This window comes from Hipposideros armiger, unplaced genomic scaffold (genome assembly GCF_001890085.2).
Source record: "Hipposideros armiger isolate ML-2016 unplaced genomic scaffold, ASM189008v1 scaffold_582, whole genome shotgun sequence".
Classification (NCBI taxonomy): Eukaryota; Metazoa; Chordata; class Mammalia; order Chiroptera; family Hipposideridae; genus Hipposideros; species Hipposideros armiger.
Genome location: NW_017731932.1, coordinates 331,840 through 353,513, shown reverse-complemented (window position 1 = coordinate 353,513; position 21,674 = coordinate 331,840). Strand labels below are relative to the sequence as shown.

General features: G+C 45.8%; 1 protein-coding gene across 6 annotated transcripts; it reads left to right on the top strand.

Moving 5' to 3' along the window:
• The first annotated feature begins 331 nt into the window (after nucleotides 1-331).
• On the top strand, nucleotides 332-21,563 carry ZDHHC5 (zDHHC palmitoyltransferase 5). Of its 6 annotated transcripts, XM_019624297.1 has the most exons (14): nucleotides 332-670; nucleotides 1,928-2,061; nucleotides 2,565-2,629; nucleotides 3,796-4,988; nucleotides 12,225-12,346; nucleotides 14,524-14,681; nucleotides 15,662-15,834; nucleotides 15,990-16,092; nucleotides 16,726-16,817; nucleotides 17,256-17,388; nucleotides 17,848-17,971; nucleotides 18,358-18,470; nucleotides 18,936-19,795; nucleotides 20,246-21,563. In XM_019624297.1, exons 4-14 carry the CDS (start codon nucleotides 4,885-4,887, stop codon nucleotides 20,409-20,411), a joined length of 2,148 nt encoding a protein of 715 aa, XP_019479842.1. In that variant the 5' UTR covers nucleotides 332-670; nucleotides 1,928-2,061; nucleotides 2,565-2,629; nucleotides 3,796-4,884; the 3' UTR covers nucleotides 20,412-21,563. The 6 variants fall into 6 exon arrangements, with proteins under 6 accessions (XP_019479842.1, XP_019479841.1, XP_019479839.1 ...); XM_019624296.1 differs by lacking the exon at nucleotides 2,565-2,629; XM_019624294.1 differs by lacking the exons at nucleotides 1,928-2,061; nucleotides 2,565-2,629.
• The last annotated feature ends 111 nt before the right edge of the window (nucleotides 21,564-21,674 follow it).

The following is a 21,674-nucleotide window of genomic DNA, read 5'->3' as shown; positions in this document are numbered from 1 at the left end:
TTGGAGGTGGTTTGGCGAATTCGAGGGAGTAGCTGCTTGGTTTTGATTTCTTCCAGTGCGCACATATAACTACTTTTTGCTTCCGAGGATTTCTGCTTGAATACAGAAATGTACAACTGGGATAGAAAATAGGACACAGGAAAAGGTTAGACTCACAGTCCATTTCCCCATTTCTGACTCCTGCGCAGTACGCCAATCCCCCAATCCCAGTCACCTGCGGAACCCGACGGTCTTGCGCGCGCGTTCTCGTTTTCTCGCGTGCGTACGGCGCTGTGCTCCTGCAGCCAATCAGATCGCGAGGTCGCCGCGGTCGTCGGGGTTCGCGCGCACGTCCTAGAGCGGAGTGGGGGTGGGGGCTATGGGTGAATGGAAGAGTGAGCGGGGGCGGGCGCGGCGGCGCGGGCCGCATGAATGAGAGAAACGTGCCCCGCGCGAGACGTCGCGCGCGCCCGGGACAGGGAGCCAATGGGAATGCTGGGAAGGCTAGAGACCCGGCGCTGAGGGCAACGGCCGCGCGCCGGCTCGAAGACGAGCGTCGCTGAGCGGGAGCGCGCAGAGCAGGGCGGGCGTGGAGCGTGCGGGGGCCGCGCGCTGCTCCTCAGAGGCCGGACGGCACTGCTGAGAGGCAGTAGCGACAACGACGGCGGCGGTGACGGGAACCGCGCCGGGGGTGAGTACCGGCGACACCAGCCCCTGCGGAACCGGAAGTGCGGGGCCAGTGATGTGGGAGGGAAGAGTGACCTCTAGGGAAGGGGGACCGATGAGGGGGAGGTGGTTTGAGGCCCCATTCCTTCTCCGGGCCGGGTCATCCAACTGCGGCGGGACCCGTGGGCCCCGGAAACTGACGACGAGTAGAGGCCGGGGATCCACGGCCACCCGGGCTCAAAACGGGTTAGTGCTTGGCCGCCCAGTCCTAGCTCGGGACCCCGGTCCCCTTGGGCACCTGGCGCCCAGCCGCCGCCCCTGCCGCCCCCCGCCCTGCGCCGCCTGGCTCTGCCGTCTCCCGCAGCCCCAGTGGGCCCTGCCGCCGCGGATGCCGTCTTATCCGCCTCAGCCCAATCCCACACAGTGATTCTCCTTGCCCCAGCTCCGGGGTGGGGACTGGCTGCTGTTCCCCTTTTACCTCCCTACGTTTCAGGTCCCTCGCCCCGCTCTGTTGATACTCGTTTTGGCTCAAGCCTTATCCTGTTACCTGTTCGCTCCCATCCGTACACTTCCTCACCCCCACCGGCCGGGTGCTTCATGCTTTTAGTACTTTATACTTTTTACAAGCGGAGCTCGGATGTGTTTGCCAATATTTTACCAATAGGAATCTCTTTGTGGGACAGGGAGATGGAAGATGTTTTACCCACTTGGCCGAATTAAAACACTGAAATGAGAAGTAAGAAAGTGACTTAAAGTTATGAAAGGAAGTGTAAGATCAGATATGTTATATTCTAGATCATTTTTCTGCCTTGGATTTTTCACTTCCTGCTCAATGCCATCTTATCTAGGTTGATCTTTTATTCGCCTCCCTGTTCTTTCATCCCAGTATCCCTCCTAACTGTAGCAAATCTCTTCAGAATGCTCATTATCACCCATTCTTTAAAACCCAACTAATGATTACAATAATTGAATATCTGTGAACTTTGCTGCCTCGGTATATAAGGATAACACCCATATTAAACTTCTGCTTGCTTTTTCAACCAATAATATCTTGACATGTGGATTATTCCGTGATACCTTGATTACTTTGTATTCAGATTTACTATTTGTTTATTATACCACTTTATTGCAACAAACCAGTACATGTGCTGTCAGTGGTACTGTCCATATCCATTCACTCCTTTAAGGGGGTTCTTGTAATAACCCTTCAAATAACCCTATTAAAGCCTTCAAACCACATAGGCTCTGGTTTGTTTTATATATACATATTTCCATTCCATAGATTACTCTGTGCCTGACTATGTCATACACATGCTTGTACACCTTTCTCATACTGGTATGGATCCAAACTGCTGGCTCTGATGAACCACACTCACCCCGCATTCTTACCCCTGCTACCCACAGCACGTCCTTCTGGTAAGACTTGGTGCGTCCAGTAAATTCTTAAGTTATGTCTTGTCCCTTCTAATGTATACGTCCCAGACATCTGAGATGCTGATCTCTCTTTTTTCTCGGTACTGTACTCCCCAAATTGCATAGCCTTTTATAATCCTGCATTACTATGGCAGTATTAGCCCATGTGACTGCTTTCCTGTCAGAAAATCTGTTCTGAAATAATAGATGGTGTCTAACTGATATCCTACGCTAGCTAAAATATAAGCAGTGCAATTTTCCATCTTCTCTAATCTTTGGGGTTTTGAGGGGAAAGTTTAATAATACTGTCTACAAATGAAGAATTTGCTTCTCATTGTTAACAAAGTTACTTAGGCCTACATTTAGAAGGTTGGAATTTGATTCCTATAGGAAATTGGATGTTAAATAGTCATAAAATTAGGGGCTAGAGAGGATTTGTTTTATTTAGGACTTTTAATAATTTCTTTTAATCTCTTGTTCTAATATTGCTGTTTGGCCCTCTAAAGCACTGTTTTTTAAAGAGTGACACGATGCATCTTGAAGGAAGGTGCCTTTGCCTTCCATGCCACAGGTAAGAGAGAGGAAGTGATAAATCACAGTGCACATTTGTATTTTGTTATCCGAATTTTCTGATATTTTAACCTCTGCCTTTGGTATTAAGGGGAAATATTAGATCACTTGGGGTGATAAAACTTTTATTTTTAAATTCTAACAAGTAAAATTTTTGGTCTGCAGATTCCAAGTTGTCATCACTGGGCAGGTAGAGTGGATGAGAAAGAGGTAGAAAGGGTTTGTGTTGGCAAAGGGGCATGTGAACTCTTGGATTCTGAACTTGACTGTTGAAGTGATTCAGTAGAATGGCCTCAGGCGTTCTCTAGCCTTCAATTTTACAGAGTAGGATAAGGGACTGTGACACTGATAATGTGAGTTAAGTGCTTTGAGATCACTAGATGAAAAGCATCCTATAAAATCCAAGGTGCTAATGTTATTTTGCTACCACCAACAGAAATAATTGTTACTTTTCATCATATCGGGGAAGGTGGGGCTCATTTGACTTTCTAATAGGCCATTATAGGAATAAAAAACTGTTGAATTGGGTAGAAAAGGACCAGTCCCCTGTGGTTGACTCGATTTCTCATAGAAGGTATCTCACCTTTCAGTTCAAGAACGTTTCTCAATGTATGTCCTTTCATGTGTTATTCCAGAAGACCAAAAATTCAGCTTCCACACCTTCACGGTTATAACTGAAAAGCATAAAGGGATAAGAGAAAGAGACATACACAGAAAGGAAATGAGACTCACTGTCCTAATTTTGAGGTTATTTTTTCTCTTTTCATTGTAGCAATACTCTTCGTCCAAAGAGAAATCTCTTTTCTAGGACTGCCTGTCACTGCTCTGCCCTTTTTTGTTTTTAGATTTTGATATTTGTCATTGACTATTTGTGTCAGGTGAGATGGGCCCCTTACGATAACTAGTTCTTTGATGACCTTAGGCCAGGTGAAGCCATGTTTTTCTCTGTCTTCTATGAACAGTGCTTAGAATAGCGAAGGATTCTGGATCCATTGTCCTCCCAGTTCAGAGCCCCACATACACATAAGTGACGTGGAAAATAATCTTTATTTCAAAAGGCACTTATTAACAGAGTGGCCTGTGCAGTTTTAGCCTTCATGTTCTTAAGAAATGCCCTGAAGGAATTTCTTTGATAAAGATATTTGTTTTTGTTTTTTTCTTTTCCAGGTGAGGCATTGTAACCCAGTTGAACTCTGCATCCAGAAAGCCCAAGATTGAAGAAGAAAGATCAGAGACCTTGACTAACTTGCACACAGGGACCTCTTTGGATTTGCTTTCATCCACAGTAACCTTTAAAAAGTATCATCGAGTGGAATTGAATTCTTCATCTTATTTTGTTTATCGGGAAGAACATGGCTTCAGGGATTTTATGTTTTCTTTTCGTTTTGCATGAACTCTCTAGGAAAAAGAGCTGTTAAAGGGCTTGGGAATTGCAAGAAGAGATTTGAAGACATAGAAGCTTGCTATCTCTCCTCTGTTTTCCCTCCCCCTTCAAGGAAAAGGATTTGCAACTCAGCTTGTAACAGCTGCTGCCCAGCTTTAGCCAAGAGAAAATAAATAAAATTAAGTCGCCATTGCCAGACTACAAGCCCTGAAGTCAAGGTGTGGGAGTGTTGGCATTGAGAAAACTGCCTAAAAGGGACAAGGACTATAGTAAAAACTGCCTCTCTTTAAAGCTGGAAAGGGGCCTCAGGTTCCTTCTTGGATTAAAATAGAAACACAGGGCACACCTGTCTTGGTGCAGCTCACATTTTGGAAGTGTGATAGTTGTGGAGGTACTATAGTATCTCTTCAGAAGAATATTTCCTTGCCCGAAGTGTTCTGCCCTCTCCTGATGGTCTCCCCTTCTTTCCTTTTGAAGGCTTACCTCCATCCATGAGCTATTCCTTGATCTGCCTGACTGCCTATGTTCTCTACCTGCAACCATTTGCATGTGTACAGCCTACTGTTTGTCTCCAATTTTTAAACTGTACAAGTTGTTTCTTAATCTCTCCTTCTGCCTTGTCCTGGGGAGGTGGTTATTCATCATTTGGAGTCACCTTTCCCCCTCCCATGTGCTTTCCTTCATTTGAGATCTTTTGACCTTTGGTTTTATTTGGGAGGGGGAAGGGTGATAATTTAAAATTTTTCTGTTTCCCTGGTGTCCTTCCGTGCTCTTGAATCTCCATTGTTGCCCTCATCCCATTTTCTTGTCTGTTCTGCCGCTGTGTGGGCCTGGGCTATGCGGCAGGGCAGATCTCCCATCAGAGCTCCAACATGCCCGCAGAGTCTGGAAAGAGATTCAAACCCAGCAAGTATGTTCCGGTCTCAGCAGCCGCCATCTTCTTAGTGGGAGCTACGACCCTCTTCTTTGCCTTTACGTGAGTTTTCTCCCAGTGGTGACATTTGGGGGGCACTCCATGGGAGGTGAGGGGGTATTTTTTTGCTTGAGTTTTGCTTTCAAAGCCAAGCGACTTGGGTGTGCTTGATGTTTGATAGAGGTAAACCCAGATCCAAAAGACATGGTAGAAAGTGAAGAAAAGCCTGTCCCCTCAGCTTTGTTACAAATTTTACTCCATTGAATCTTCTACCCTCTCCTGCCTCCCTTCCTTTGGAATCACAGATGTCCTCATATTTTCCTACCCAGCTCCATCATTAGATGATCGTGAACTAGGAAGGAAGTGGGAGGGAACCACCAGAGAGGCTTGAAGCAGCTTAAGCAATCAGTTCTCGGAGAGAAAAGAACTACACTAGACGAAAGGTTTTTCAGATAGTCATTAATGGCTTTTCCCCTGGATATCTGAAGGCTAGATTTGAGATTGTGGGAACCGATAGTACTGGAGAATTTCAGAATTGATTTAGAAGATATACCAGAGAGACAGTTTTGGCTTTTAGTATTACTCAGATGGTTTTCAGTGTACTCCTAAGAGCTGAAGCCCAGAGAAGTGAAGACCACTGGGAAAAGGCAAGTTTTATTTAGGAAGGGAGTCCTAGAAGACTTCCTTTACATTAGTTCCTGCTGAAGGGAATGGCAGTAATTCTCCCATTCCCTGATCCTATTAGGAAAAGCAGTTGGTATTGAAAGATTTCCCACTTAGCATATTCAGACTTGGTTGGTTTGCTTGTTATTGGAGAAGGGTGATTATTCCTTCCCCCTTTCCCCGTATTTTAACTGTTGATCACCTGGCAAGCATCTTTGCCGTTTACCTGTTTATAAATTAACATGTCCCAGGCTTCTGAGCCTTAAACTGTCAAGTCATTGAGTTGGTGTTCTAGATGTAGCTCTTGGAACAATCAGAGCATGGTAGATTTTCTGGGGAGTTCACTTCTCTGTGGTTCAGGCTCAGACCTAATTGTGAGGTGCTGTTTGGAGCAATGGGAGGTTGCTGGGAAGAGGAAGAAAATGAAGCAGTAAGGAATGAAAGCAGTTTGGACTCACTGAAGAATGAACGAAGCAGGAATTGCTGGGCTGGGGTTGGGAGGCAGTTACTATTATGGGGAGAAATCGAGAACAGAAATTAAATTTGAGCTAGGAGGAAGGTAAAATCCCCCCAAATTGAGCTTCAGGTGCCAAAAGGAATTGTAAAAAATGGTGGGTTATTTGGCTAAAAGAGTCAGCAAAGTAATAGTGATGTTTTCTATTTAGTTTTTTAAAAAGGAAAAAAACCTGATACCTAAGGTATGAGCATTACCCTGCTTCTCACCTCCTCCTCCGATGAGTAGGAGGCATAGCTTCTGTGACCCCCAGCTCTCCCGCCTGAGCATACCTGCTGAATCCCTCAGACCTAGAGCAGCCCTGCTCTTCTCTTGACTCTCATAATCTTTGTCTCTTGCTTAAACCCAACATGTTCGGTGTCTGTCCTTCATGCGTTGACTACCAATAAGGAGTGAGCCTTCAGTGTCAGACTTGTTTTGGTTTCTGCTGTGTGTGGCCGGCCAGTCAGTAGAAGCAACATTTTAACCACGGGACATTTATATGGGATCTTAGTGTCCTTGTGGCAGTTGTGGTGCTGTCAGGAGGGATATGTACAAGACCACTCTGACACCCTTAGTCCTGCTTAATTGGCAAGGGTCTGTTTTCCTTTGCGGGGTAAAGCCTTTAGGAAGCTAGGAAATTCAGGGAACTGACTAGTTTCTCCCAACCCATCTGTTCTTGAGATAGGGCAAGCAGAATCCTTGTTCTTAATTTGCTAATCTGGAACCATTGAAGTGCTTGGCTGGTTATACCAGTTTCACCACAAAGAGTTGTCCTGACATAGGCATTTTCTCAACTGATAGTTGAAGCTATTTAACCTACTTTTCATTCCCTGGTGCCAGAAAAGTAGGGGCCCTCCTTATTCCATGGTCTCTCAGCCCCAAGGAAAAGAATTTTGGAGGACGGTACTGACTCTGGAATTATTGCCTCTAATCTAGAGTTAAAATCCTTAAGTCATAGTTTCCCCGGACAGTTTCTTCAGGACCAATTTCTGGGCTTTTTTTTACCTCCGTCTGGTCTCCCTTGCCCACCTGTAGAGACATAAACACCCTATTCATCTTTATCATCCGGCTGTTGGTACCTCTGAAATTCTCATCTCTTCCTCTCCATCTGACCATAACAGTTCCGCCTCAAGCATATATCTGGGCAGAGGTGCCACTCTTTTCCAGAACTGTTCTTTCCACACACATGCTGTCCCCTTTGAGGTTCAATTTCTTGGAGAACCCCTAGTTAAAAATTGTATATAACTTTAAAAAGAATTTATGATTTCATATAGACAAGAGGAAGGTTGTCATTGAACTAGCTCCTATTTGGGGCCCTAAATAAGTAACTACTCTATCATCCTCCTATTCTCTTCACTAGGCTATGACTCTCTGTCCTTAAATCAGTATAAGCCCCAGGTAAGAATTACTTTGAGACCTAGAGGACTGGGAGAAGGAGAAGGGGGGTTCCTTTCAGCTGGCAAACATAATTGGTATAGGCATGGAGGCTTCAACCAAATAGAAACAATTTACCGGATATGTTACTTTGTCAAGTAGGAAAAGCTATGAGCAGAAATTCTCAGTTGGCCTTGGTCATCAAAAAATCGTCTTCTGCCGCAGAAAAGCTTGAATAGAACAGTTGAAGTCTTCCTCCTAAAAGCCTAACCCCCCTCATTCACTGAATTTGTCTATAAATAGTACTAAAACTAAGCAGATGAGTTATTGGGGATCATGTCTTAATTCTTTACCCTTTTCACTATTTGTGAAGGAGCCTGTTTGTTCAAGTAACCTTTCCCCTCCCACTTAGGCTCTAGACTCTGCATTTAAGATAATGTGCCTGGATCCTTATGTCTGTGTTTAGTCTCCTTTTGTGATTGGCAGGGGAGCAGTGCTAGGTAAAAGGAATAAACACTTTGGGGGTCAGGAGACTGATTTTGGTGAAGCCTGTTAACCTTTGTGGACCTGTTTCTTCCTCTGATAATGAAGAAGTTGATCTAGAGCAGTTTATTTAAGCAACATGACCCTTTTTCCAGTGAGATCTGATGCAAAACCCCAGTGTATAAAACATAAGAGTAGGACTGTCTGGTTCAAGTGAGGCTGGTGTGGAGAGAGCCAGCCACTTGGCATCTCCTCTTTGCCTTCCTAGGGACCCTTGAGACCTTTTTAGGGCTCCTGGCAGTACCATTTGAAATAAATCACTGAATTTTATCCTCTAAAGCAGCGGTTCTCAACCTTCCTAATGTCGCGACCCCTTAATACAGTTCCTCATGTTGTGATGACCCCCAACCATAAAATTATTTTCGTTGCTACTCTATAACTGTCATTTTGCTACTGTTATGAATCGTAATGTAAATATCTTTTTGTTTTCCGATGGTCTTAGGCGACCCCTGTGAAAGGGTTGTTCGACCCAGAAAGGGGTTGCAACCCACAGGTTGAGAACTGCTGCTCTAAAGTCTCCTTGAGCTGTGCGTGAAGTCAGCCAGTGTCTCCTTTTGTTTATTTCAAGTCAGTCGGGAAGGGCATGGGGGAGGGGAATGGGCCGCAGGTGATCCTCTGCGGGAAGGATGAGCGCCAGGGTTGTCCAGAGTGTCCCGTGCACAAGACAGCGTTCTTCCTTTCAGTTTCTGCCTCTGGCCCCTCCCAGGCCTTTGCTCCAGAGAGTTGGGCAACCTGAGTGACTCTCCCTCTGGTCTTTTTTCATGACTGCGGAGGTGCCAGCCTCTGATTTGAGTGGGAACAGCCTTGTGATTTAGGGCATTAATTGAGCAGTGCTTGTTCGTTTGTCTTCCCACGTTGTTTTCTTATCCAGGAATAAGTGTCCTATGTCTTGCACTGAGCCGCTTGAAAGTCTGGGTAACAGATACGCCACAAATGGAGTGCTTTAAGAGAAACCTAACCACCTGTACGGGAGGAGCTGTTTTCCTGTGGAATCTTGAGGATTCCCACAGGCAGGAAGTAGGATGTACATTTCAGCCCTGCCTCATCAACCAGGAACAGTAGGCATACACTCCAGCTATGTGCTAGGCATGGGTGGAATGCACAGACCTGTGCTTTAGGAGCGCAGCCTGTGTTCTAAGTGTTCTTGAATCTCCACTACCTCAGATAGGGCGAGTGGAAAGGATGAAGGTGGAGCTTGAATAATTGATGATGATGGTAACAGTAATTTTTTTTATGTGTATTCTAGCCAATGAATGCCCAGTATTAAGCCTGGTAGTTTAAGAAGAATTCCAGGATCTTTTCAAACATTGTCTCCTTCATTCTCATGTCTGTATTGTGTAGCTGAAGTAACGAGCTTGGCCAGTTTCCTATGGATTACCTCAGGCTACTGAGCAAAGCCTTGATTGAGATAGGATTAAAATCCAAAGCTCTTGACTCCTACTTTGTTTTTCTTACCAATAATTGAACCGTTTTTTATAATAGGAAGTGTTAGAGAGGGCTAGGAAACAGATTTTCAGGACTGTGGGTATTGAAACCTACTCTTCTCGTTTTATTTGGCCTTGAAAACTGGAGTGCTGAATGGGTGGGCAGAAGAACCTGTTTCTGGGATGGTATGGGTATGGGAGTTTCATCAGTGAGTCAGCCAGCTTTCTGGGCTACGGCCACTCCCTATGCTTCAGAGCTCTGTGATTATTACTATAGGCTGAGGACGAGCCCCAACAACTCCTCTCCTCGTTTCAGGCCTCATCTCTTTCCATCAAAGGCAACAGATTCAGACAGGCTACTTGGACTTGGGGTGGTCACCTAGGAATCTGGCAAAATACTTAGCAACAGCAAGTCTCTCCCCGACCCAAGCAGAACGCGGGACATGGCAGGAACAGGCCTTGCTCATACACGCCTCCTTGGTGGGGTGTTCCCGCAGCTAGAGTGTTCAGGTTGGAAGCAGCCGGTCTCTGGTTTGAATCTAGGAGCAAATACTGCCTGTGAAGTTGAGTTACTTGCATCATTTCTAGATACTGCCACTCTGGGGGCAGGCTTTATTTTGGCAACATGTTGAACTCGATTCTAGAATTTCACACTTCAACTGGGATGGGTTGATATCAAGAAGGTCATAGGGGTAAAGTTCATTATCCAGGGTTAGGTGTTTGGCAGGATACCCAAGAAATTGTGTGATTTGCTTTGTTTGGAAATACAGAAACTGAAGAAAGAATGGGGTCAGAAAGACTGACATCCGAGCCCATGAGGGGGCTGATGTCTCATTCTCATTCACCTTAGTGTCCCTCAGGGACGGAGGCACCCTTATTTTTTCAGATGCTCAAGAAGCCACAGTAACCGCAATGGCCAATTCTAGGAACGAGACTTTTAAATCATGGCACCTCAGTGTTCGAAGGATTTAATTTCTTTTTCCCTTCTAATTATCTTCCCAGGCTGTAGGAGTCAAGTGAGTCACCCTTTCTCCTCTTCCCCAGGCGGAAATTGAAGCGACAGCTAAGTACTAGGGAGGGGCTCTGACCTGGATGACTGGTTTTCAGTTTCTCTCCCTCCCTCCTAAGGAACCAGAATCAAGCGTTAGGTGGGGCTGTGTAAGGACTCTTCCTTATTTGTAGTTCATCCCCAGATATGCCAAAGTAGGGGGACGTCTTTTCTGAAGCAAAGAACCCCCAGAGGAAGAGGTTTCCGTAGGAGACTTTGATAGAATAAACCTAGAACTGTGACAGACGGTCTGTTTTGCCTTTGAAATCGGTGCCTTCACTCTAGCTTCATTATTTTATCTCCCAGTTATGCACTGACCCATCAGGAGAAGCAAAGAGTTAATTGGTACTTACTATCTAAAAATCCTAGCACATAATATTTACTTAAAATTTTTTTTTTTTAATGAATGAATGGAATTTGAATAAATAGATGGTGGTGGTCAAGACTTGTGAGATGCTTTGTGGCAGTCAGTTTTGTCTCTCATCATTAGTCTGTTTATATCTCATTAAGGAGCTCAATTCCTGTGAACTGCCCTGAATCACTGTTCAGGGCTGTGCTTTTTGTTTTGATAGAGACAGATCACCTCTCTCAACAGAATCTGCGACTGCTGTGGATGAGTTTTCCAGACTCATATGCTGTTTTGTTTTCCTGGCCCCTCCTTCCTTTCAATGAACTCTTCGTTTCCTTCTGACTGGACTAGATAAAGGGGACAAAGACAGATGCTGTCCTAATTCTGGAGATTAAACTCTCATCCACAAAGCAGATTAGGGTATTTAGCCACTGTCTTGTAATAGGACGTTCTTCCTGAGCGGAGACGGGAGAGAGCGAGCAATTGGTACTACTGACAAAGCGAGCAGCACATCCTTGTTCTAAAACTGCTAGCTCATCATCATCAGGGAAAGGAAGAGCACTTGGCGTTGAGCATTCCTACTAGACTTGTATCTTGGCAGAAGCTGAGCATAATCCTGGACCAGGGCACTCTTTTTTTGGCCAAAGAAAAGTTACCTAAAGCACATCTCTTGATTTGGACCCTGTGGAATACTGGATATGTTTGGCAAGTTTCTTTTTCCTAAGGACTTAGGACTGCATTGGTCTGATAGCTTTTCTTTTTTTCTTCCCCGCTTTTCTGCTTCATTTGTAGACCCCAAGGGGTATAGTTTTATGTCTTGATACTCATCCTTATCTGGGTGTTGTGTTTTTCTCTTCCCCACCTTGAGAACTAGCCTCTAATTGAATAAAACTCTTGGGACTATATGACGCAGGGAAGAAACTTTAGGCAGTTGAGAGTGGTTCAGAGCCAGAGGGAGCAGGAGCCCGAGGCTGGTGGTATCCCATGCTTCGGGCCAGTGTGCAGGTCAGTGGGGCATGGCTGGGGTCCAGAAGCTTCAGGCCACTGCAGAGAAGGGAGTGGCGCTGGTGTCAGTTACATACTCACTCCTTAACTCCTGTGCCTGGTTAAAAAGGACATAAGAACAGATTCCAAAATGTGGAAAGACCCACCAGGGAAGAAAGAATCTGAAGAACACAGTCCTTAGTGCAAGGGGTTTTGGAGAAGAAATTCTGATCTAAAATGAACATTTCTGTTGGAAACTAGACCCATTTGTTGGGAAGGACAAAGATATTTTGAGCCAACAAAGGTGAACCATATGAGCTTTGTATATCGTTTTGGGGACTGAATCTTTATAGATCCTTGTATGGTTGGTGTCCAGGGTGTTGGAGGCAGTCCCTCATTTTCTCTCTTATCCGTGCAGCTGTCCAGGACTGAGCCTCTCTGTGTCACCTGCAGTGCCCATCTACAATGCAATTGTTTTTCTCTTTGTGCTGGCCAACTTCAGCATGGCCACCTTCATGGACCCAGGGATTTTCCCTCGAGGTAAGATTTTCCTTTCTTTATAAGCTCCTTAATGCCTTTGGAAAACAATGATTTTTTGACGTATGCATTTCATCCTGGGCCTTAGGAGTCTTGTGGTTTTGGGATACTTTTATAGTTTAATGATGAAAAGCAGGTCAGGATCTTCAGGAATATATGTCGTAACTTCTAGTCATGTGACTTACTTTGAATCAACTCTTTAATCTTCAGTTACCTGTTCAGCAGAAATATATTTTGAGCATATGGGTTGGGCATTATTGCTAGGCACAATAATATCCAAGAAGAATTAGACAGTTATAGCAGTGTGATACAAACTGTAAGGGAGGCATGAGCAAGGCTTTGAGACCACAGAAAAGAGTGCACTTAAATTTGCCCAGATAAACTGAGGAAATGCCACCAAGTAGAGGATGGAGGGGAAGGGCATTCTGTGTGGAGGAAGGAGCACGTGCAGAAGCTTGTAGCCATGAAATGCTGGATTCAGTGGGGTGGAAATAGCATGCATGGTGGGGCAAGAAGGGGCAAAAGATAAACCCAGAGCCAAATTATGGGGGACTTTCTATGCTAAATTAAATAGATTCTGTTTCTCCCTTTGGACAGCAAGTGGTCTTTAATTGGAGGAATCACAGGATCAGATTTTATTTCACAAAAAATAATTCTTGTAAGAATGTACAGATACCATTTAGGAGGCTGTTGGAATAATGCAAACCAGATGAGGACTTCAATTCAAGGCTGGATTTACAGCTTTTTCAGAAGTAGACTCTAACAATTTTTCATGACCAGTTGTTTATTAGGGGAGAGTGAGAGGGTGGAGGAGTTGTCTAGGGTAGTTCCAAAGTTCCTAAGTTGGGAGATAAGTTGGATGCTAATTTTTATAAACCAGGCTACAAGTTATAGGAATGTCGAACAGGTTTGGAGGGAAGACAGTGTCTTAGACATGTTGAATTTGAGATATTTATGGGTCATTTAGCTCGAGTTACCCAGTGAGCAATTGAGTAGTCAGACTTGGAGTCTTCAGCCATGTGGTATTTGAAGCAACAGGAGTAAGATTATCTAAAGAAAGTAGAATGAAATTAGGAAATGACCCAGGTCAGAGTTGACCAGCACTGACATTTTAGTAAGCAGAGAAGAAGGGGGAGCCATTGAAGAGGGATTGAGCAAGAAAGGTTAGTAGGAGGAGAAACTGGACAAAGTAGAAAGTAAGTAAAGTTCATGAAGTAGCTGATGGTTGGCAGTATCAGAAATTAGATCCAATAGAATGGAATCTCAAAATTGCCCATTGTTTCTTTTTTTAAAAAAGATTTTTATTGGGGAATTGGGGGATGGGAACAGCGCTGGAGAATTGGGGAAGGGGAACAGACAAGTTGCTGTTGTTTTGGTCTTCGGTCTAGTTGTAGAGGACGTTGCTTCACTGGCCCAAGTTGGCACCATCATTGCGCTCTTCCCAGGCGAGGCAGATCAGTCGCCGGCTTCTGGACGGCCGCTCACTGCAGGAGAACTTAGTTTTTAACCCCTGCACCATAACTTACCTAAGTTTTCCTTCCCACATGTGTTTTTTTCTAGATTAATAATAATAACAATTGCACACAGTAGATGAGATGGCAAATAATATGTTTTAAGTTTTGAAGTGGGATGGTGGGTTTTGATAGCTGAGAACTGAAAGCGCATTCAGGTAAAGAGAATGTCTTGAGCCAAGAAACAATACCAAATTATGTACATATAGGAAATTAATAGAGTGGGGGAAGGTCTTTTGGGCGAGGGCCTTGCGCATACATAAAAAGGTTGACGTTTGGTCCTCTCTGGGATTACTGTATTTCAGTCATGCATTTGTAGGTATTGAACTATTATGCAAACTCATTGTATATGTGTGCTTTGGTCTGTAAATTTCTTTTAAAACAATCATAATATGTTAAGAATATCAGCGTACTCGTAGCAGAGCTGCCTCTGAGTTGTGTTTTCATGAACCTCATTTCCCAATGCAGAATAAACTGCTTCTTCATCTGTGCTGCCATAGTGTTGTATATAGAGCTGATCTCACAGTATTAGAGCTACTAGTTCCTAGTCTCTTTCCCCCATTAGTCTGAATTCCTCGAAGGCAGAGGCCATATTTTAAATATCACTGCATCCCAAGTGCTAAGTACAGTTCAGGCACAGTTGTTTTTAATTGCTTTTCCTCTCTGCAGCTGAGGAGGATGAAGACAAGGAAGATGACTTCCGAGCTCCCCTTTACAAAACAGTGGAAATCAAGGGCATCCAGGTGCGCATGAAATGGTGTGCCACCTGCCGCTTCTACCGTCCTCCTCGATGTTCCCACTGCAGCGTCTGTGACAATTGTGTGGAGGTAAGAAACCTGAGTGAGGTGAGATTTGATGCTTAACCTGAGTTATCTTCTTCATTCCCATAGAGTAAGAATTGAATCCAGTGGATTCCTGGCCTTGGATGAAATAACCATCTTGGCTAACTACCTGGGCCTTGTGCTCTATGTCAAAAAGTGTTAGCAGTGATGTACACATAAGAGGTAGAACATAAATATCCTGCTGTTACAGGAAGGACCTCAAGTGGCCATAGGCTTTCTCAACACCAAGATTCCTAGCTCCAGCCTTCCTTCCCTTGGCTCATCTCTCTGGTTCTTTGTCCCAGCTTTGTGTTATCTCTTGCTTCCACTACGTCATGCTGTTGTATTCAAATTTTACGCTTGTATTTCTCTTCCTGCCTGTCCTTCTGCATCCCTTGCTTTTATTTGTAACTCTTTTTTTCCCCAGTTTTTACTTAGCTATAAGCAGTTGCCTGCCAGATTTTCCTTTCAAGCCTCTTTTCTCGTGAATCTTGATGTTTTTACAAAGCCTCTGACATTCGTCCCTCTCAGGGTTTTTTGGTCACATAGGATAAACTTGGAGACGCGGCCTTGGCCTTTGATCAGCACTCACTGGAAGGCCTTCCTTACAGATTGATAGAGTAAGATCAACTGTTTTTTATTTTTATTAAAAAAAATTTTTTTATTGGGGAACAGTGTTTTTCCAGGACCCATCAGCTCCAAGACAAGCAGCTGTCCTCATTCTAGTTGTGGAGGGTGCAGCTCACTGGCCCCACGTGGGAATCAAACCGGCAACCTTGGTGTTATGAGCCTGCGCTCTAACCACCTGAGCTAACTGGCCGCCCTAAGATCAACTGCTTTTTAATTCTGCAACTAAATGATGAGCATGAGTCACAGATTACTGAACACAAACACTTAAGTTCTGCTCTTTGTTCCTCTTTTTGACAGAAGTGATCTAGTGCTATGGTCCAAGAATGCCTCTAAGCCTCTCTTCTTTTTGCCCCTAGGAATTTGATCATCACTGCCCCTGGGTGAACAACTGTATTGGTCGCCGAAACTACCGTTATTTCTTCCTCTTCCTCCTTTCCCTGACAGCGCACATTATGGGTGTGTTTGGCTTTGGCCTCCTTTATGTCCTCTACCACATGGAGGAACTCTCAGGGGTCCGCACGGCTGTCACGTATCCTTCAAGGCCTGTGGGCTGTGCGATTGGGAAGGGGAGGAGTGAGGAAGGTTGAATGCTGCGGTAGTGAGACTCGAGGGAAGATGGCCAGAGTTATGGGCTGGGGAAGGTGAGATCATGTTGTTCTGTTCTCCTTGACTGTTTGGCTTCAGAATGGCAGTGATGTGTGTGGCTGGCTTATTCTTCATCCCTGTAGCTGGCCTCACGGGATTTCACGTGGTGCTGGTGGCTAGGGGACGCACAACCAATGAACAGGTATGGAAAGGTGACGGGAGACCCCCATGGAGCAGGCAGGATATGTGTCAGGTCGCCCTCTGAGTAGTGTGTAGCATAGTGCTTCCATGAATGGATGCTTCATACATACTTTTGAGGAGGAAAGCCCAAGTTCCTCCAGGAAGCATGAGACCAGAGGCCATCTCTTAGTTAAACACTCACAGAGTCCCTTCTGTGTACTGCAGCTTGGGCTCTGGGCTTATAAGAAATGTAATAAAAGACTTGGGCCAGCCTTCAAGAAGCTCATAGTGCTGCTTAAAGGAAAACAGTGATTTTTGTGCATAAAATAATAGAGAACCTTACTCGCTTGCTCTTATGTGTATTAACTTTCAATATTCAGAGAGCTCTTGATCCCATTTTACCTGAGGAAACTGGTGTCTAGGGTGAGACAGCTGCCGTGAGTTAGATCTAGGACTTGAACTGAGGCCCCTGACTGGAGAGTTCATTCTCAGCCACCACAGGTGCAAGCTGCTTGATGGCAGGATTGTATTTCACTCAGTTGTGTTTCTCTTAAGGTAGTGGGTGCACAACAATTCCTCATTGATTTGTTGTGGTCTTTGGAGGTCAGGGTCCCATCATCTGACTGATTGGGCCCTTTTTCTCTCAACCCTCCAGGTTACGGGTAAATTCCGAGGAGGTGTGAACCCCTTCACCAACGGCTGCTGTAACAATGTCAGCCGTGTACTCTGCAGTTCCCCAGCGCCCAGGTACATTTACCCCTTTGGTCTAGTGTTCACCTTTTGTCAAAACTTTTGTCTTCTTTGGGCTTTTTCCTGGTACAGGGGAGGCCTGGTGGGAGACGGCCTTTAGGAAGGGTTCTCTTAGAACAGGAAGTATCTGCAAGAGAGAGATGTGCCATCCTTTAGTGGACCCTGTGAGTTCAGTTGATGTTCACCAGCCAGGTATTATGGTTACTCTCCTCTGAGTTGGGGGTGAGAGTTACTCCCGAGTGCCTTGAGCTAGGTATCTGCCCAGAGGCCTTGTCTTTCTGCAGTTCTCCATGGAATCAAAGAAATCAGTTCAGCGCTGACCTCTTCACTGGCCTTATAGGACTGTTTCTTGTGTAAAATGCTTTACACAAGGTAGGCAACCGATAAGTATGTTGGAATGAATGAATGAAAGCCCTCTTACCTCTTGACATTCAGGTATTTGGGGAGACCAAAGAAAGAGAAGACAATTGTAATCAGACCTCCCTTCCTTCGACCAGAAGTGTCAGACGGGCAGATAACTGTGAAAATCATGGACAATGGCATCCAGGGAGAGCTGAGGAGAAGTAAGGTGAGAAACTTAGGGGAGTAAAGCTAGGTAATGTGGGGACCCTCACTCATGGCAAAGAGATGTAAACTTGCTTTTAGTTTCATCTCTTTTAGTATTTACCACTTTCTAATTTGTGGTAAAGTTACTAAATACATAACTTCTTTTCTCCATTAGATTGTAAGTTCATTGACATTAGACATTGGGTCCATTTATTTCCATGTCTTCATGGGACTTCTAGCAGCTTGCTGATGGTAGAGGAGCTCAACAAGTAGTTGTGAAAATGAACAAAATGACAGGATTAAACCCTTGAAAATTTTTCTTTATCCAGTACCGTTCTCAAACTGACTCTTGTCCTTTGTCTTCCAGTCCCAGTTTAGAAATACTGATAATTGACTCCCCAACACCCACATATACCAGTTTAATACTTTGTGTTGCCCTAACGCCCAGTTCTCCAAATTTGATTCTCCCTCCTTTGTCCAGTCTAAGGGAAGCTTGGAGATCACAGAGAGCCAGTCTGCAGATGCTGAACCTCCACCTCCTCCCAAGCCGGACCTGAGCCGCTACACGGGGCTACGGACACATCTCAGCCTCGCTACTAATGAGGGTAAGGGCCGCAGCAGGAGTGAGAAGGTAACTGAACTGTGGGGCAGACAGGCCAGGGCTGGGAGAGAAGACCGAACAGGTGCTACTTGAGTCACTTCTTTGGTCACCTGGGAGAAAGGGGATGCCACTTAGCCATTGGCCTTTTTGTGGGGGGACTGCCAGCTCTGGATGGAACCGAGAACGTCCTATACCTGTTTGGTGCATTCTCTCATTCTGAGTTCTGGCTGGTATGAGTCTTTAGTCTTGATTTCAGCAAAATCATGTTCCCGGGACGTTCTCTGTGCTGGCTCTGTGGATCCCTACCTTGTTTTCCCCTGTACTGTAGGGAACTAGCCACGCTAAGAGAGCAGCTTGTAAAGTGGTGGCCCCTGGGCCTTTTTCTTGCAGATAGCAGCCTCTTGGGCAAGGACAGCCCTCCCACACCTACCATGTACAAGTATCGGCCAGGCTACAGTAGTAGCAGCACATCAGCCGCCATGCCTCACTCCTCCAGCGCCAAGGTACTGAGTTCTCTAAGACATAGGTCGTAAAGTATGCCAACTGTTGTGGGAAAAGGAGATTGGGAGAAGGGAAGGAAGAGGCAGAGGGAAGAAAAGAAAACCAAAGGCATTTTACTAACTGTTGTTGTTAATGGGATTGACTCTCCTTGATAGATTACTGCATCAAAGGGGGCAATTGTAGCATAATAGATAAAAGCACTGATGACAGTGTCATACCTGACTTCAAAACCCATCACGGGCAAGTTACTTAACCCCTCTAAGTCTCATTTCCTGCATCTTAAAATGGGATTATTTGTTCCAACTCATAGATTTGCTTTAGAGGCTAAATAAGACAATGCACGTAAATGTTCTAGACATAGTGCTGGCACGTAACAGATACTGTTTTTGACTGACTCCTTGGGCTCTGGGACCTAGCGTCTGTACACGAGGAGGAGCACTGAGAACCTGCTTTACTTTCTCCCCCAGTTGAGTCGTGGTGACAGCTTGAAGGAACCAACCTCAATTGCAGAGAGTAGCCGCCATCCCAGCTACCGCTCAGAGCCCAGCTTGGAACCAGAGAGCTTCCGTTCTCCCACCTTTGGCAAAAGCTTTCACTTCGATCCACTGTCCAGTGGCTCACGTTCCTCCAGTCTCAAGTCAGCCCAGGGCACAGGTTTTGAGCTGGGCCAACTGCAGTCTATTCGTTCAGAGGGTACAACCTCCACCTCCTATAAGAGCCTGGCCAACCAGACACGCAATGGAAGTCTATCTTATGACAGCCTGCTCACTCCTTCAGACAGCCCTGATTTCGAGTCAGTGCAGGCAGGGCCTGAGCCAGACCCGCCTCTAGGCTACACCTCTCCCTTCCTGTCAGCCCGGCTGGCCCAGCAACGGGAAGCCGAGAGGCACCCACATTTGGTGCCAACCGGCCCAACACACCGAGAGCCCTCACCAGTCCGGTACGACAATCTGTCGCGCCATATTGTGGCCTCCCTCCAGGAACGAGAGAAGCTGCTACGCCAGTCACCCCCACTCCCAGGCCGTGAGGAAGAACCAGGCTTGGGGGACTCAGGCATTCAGTCAACACCGGGCTCAGGCCATGCCCCTCGTACTAGTTCCTCCTCAGATGATTCAAAGAGATCACCCTTGGGCAAGACTCCACTGGGACGCCCAGCTGCCCCCCGTTTTGGCAAGCCGGATGGGCTGAGGGGCCGGGGACTAGGTTCCCCTGAACCAGGCCCGACTGCCCCATATCTGGGCAGATCTGTGTCTTACAGCAGCCAAAAAGCCCCAGCTGGTGTCTCTGAGACGGAGGAAGTGGCCTTGCAGCCGTTACTGACACCCAAGTAAGTATTAGTCCATCCTGGCCCTCAGCCAACTGGAAATTAATTAGCATACCGCCCTGCAGAAGGGATGAGGGCTACACTGTACATTCTGGTGCAAATGGACCCAGGGTTATCCTGCGTGTAGGTAGCTCTTCATTTTCACTCACTCCAGCTGCCTTCCTGGGAGGTCCTGTTAAGAGACTGAAGATTAATACTTTTTTCTTAATCCTGTCTTCTTAAAAAGTGGTTCATTTGTCTGAGAGTAAGTATGCAAGATAGCTGCTACTGGAGAGAAGGAGTAAATAGGGGAGATAAGGGAATCAGGGTTGTTTTAAGCAGGGCAGTAAAATAAAAGGGAATGTTTGAGTGAAAAAGTGTATAGAAACCATACATTATTTTTCTCTGAATATTTAAAACTATCTCCCTTTTCTATGTCCCACTTCCTGACATTCTCTCTCCTTTTCTTCCCAGAGATGAAGTACAGCTCAAGACCGCCTACAGCAAATCCAACGGGCAGCCCAAGAGTCTAGGCTCAGCCTCCCCTGGCCCTGGCCAGCCGCCTCTCAGTAGCCCCACAAGGGGAGGAGTCAAGAAGGTGTCAGGGGTGGGTGGCACCACCTACGAGATTTCCGTGTGAGCCTTTGGCACCTCCCCTCCCCTGCACCTCTGCGCCTACACCAAAGGGCCCCAGGTGGCCACCTTCCTTTCCTCAAGGGGCTCCCCTCCCCTGCATGGACATTTTTAAAACCACCGATTCCAAGAGGATGAGGAGCGTTTTATCAAATGCAGTGGGGTTGGGGAGTTGGGAGAGTTGGGGCCCTGAGACTGGGGTAGCCACCCCCTTCACCTTATAAGACCTTCCCTTCCTTGACCCCTGGACCAGACTCAGTGGACATTTGTGCAATTGCTCGCCCTGGAGGGAACCAGATCATTTTTAAACCAGAAATAATTTTTTTTATTATTGTTACGGATTCTATTTTTTTCCTCTTCTGCGTTACCAGGTGTGTGTGTACATATATATATATTATAAATATCAAAGAAATTATATATCTATCCTGGGATGGGGAAATGAGGGAGGGATATGTTTAAGGAGGGGACTCTTACTCTTCCCATTCCTCAGACCAGCAGGAAAAGGGGGGAGAGAAGTCTTCCTTTTCCCCAGGGTTCCCTCTTTTTTGTCCCAGTTACCAACTAAGGAAATAGCACCCTTTGTTGTTGGTGCTAAGTGATCAGGAAAGAAACCGGGAGAGGCGAGTCTGGGGTCTTGGTCAGAGGAGCACGGACTTGGAGAGGAGAGTTAGTTTTCTAGGCTCATTGGCACTTAGTTTCCCCAGGAAAGGGGTCACAGCCCCATGACTTTGGTGGTGGTGGGGAGATCAGGAAAAGAGCTTGGCCGAGCTCTAGAAACAATATTAGATAATCCCCCCCTTCCTGGGGGGGGGGATTAGAGTGGGCTGCTTCAACTAGCCCCTCAAAACCTTCCCCCATCTCACACCATTAGCATTATTTTTAAATCCAAGTCTGGGAGAGAAGAATCCAAAAAGCAATATTTTTCATCACATGCCAAAAACGGGATAGAGAGGAGTGGTGGCAGGCCGAGGCCCCTCCGAGTGTCCCTTGGGGGTTACCCCTCAGCCCACCTCAATATGGTGCTGGGTAGAGGGGATACCTGGGTTCTAACCTCTAAATAGGGGAGACCCCAGCCTCTAGATAGAGGCCCTTTTATTTTTTATTCTGATTAGCCATTTGAAACCAACAAGGAATAAAAAGAAATCCTGATCTAACCAGCTCCCCCGACTGGCGTTATTTTGTCTGGTTAAGACGGGGTGAGTGATCCCCTGGTGGGAAGTTCCAAAGAAAACCGCAGAAGCTTCTCTGGTCCTGATCCATCTGTAGGCAG

What these genes read in the sequence shown, in the direction of transcription:
- ZDHHC5 (XM_019624294.1), top strand. Translation starts at nt 4,885, where the DNA reads ATGCCCGCAGAGTCTGGAAAGAGATTCAAACCCAGCAAGTATGTTCCG. An exon ending in GACGCACAACCAATGAACAG is followed by an intron (nt 16,093 to 16,725) that starts GTATGGAAAGGT and finishes TCAACCCTCCAG; the next exon opens with GTTACGGGTAAATTCCGAGG. An exon ending in GAGAGCTGAGGAGAAGTAAG is followed by an intron (nt 17,389 to 17,847) that starts GTGAGAAACTTA and finishes TCCTTTGTCCAG; the next exon opens with TCTAAGGGAAGCTTGGAGAT.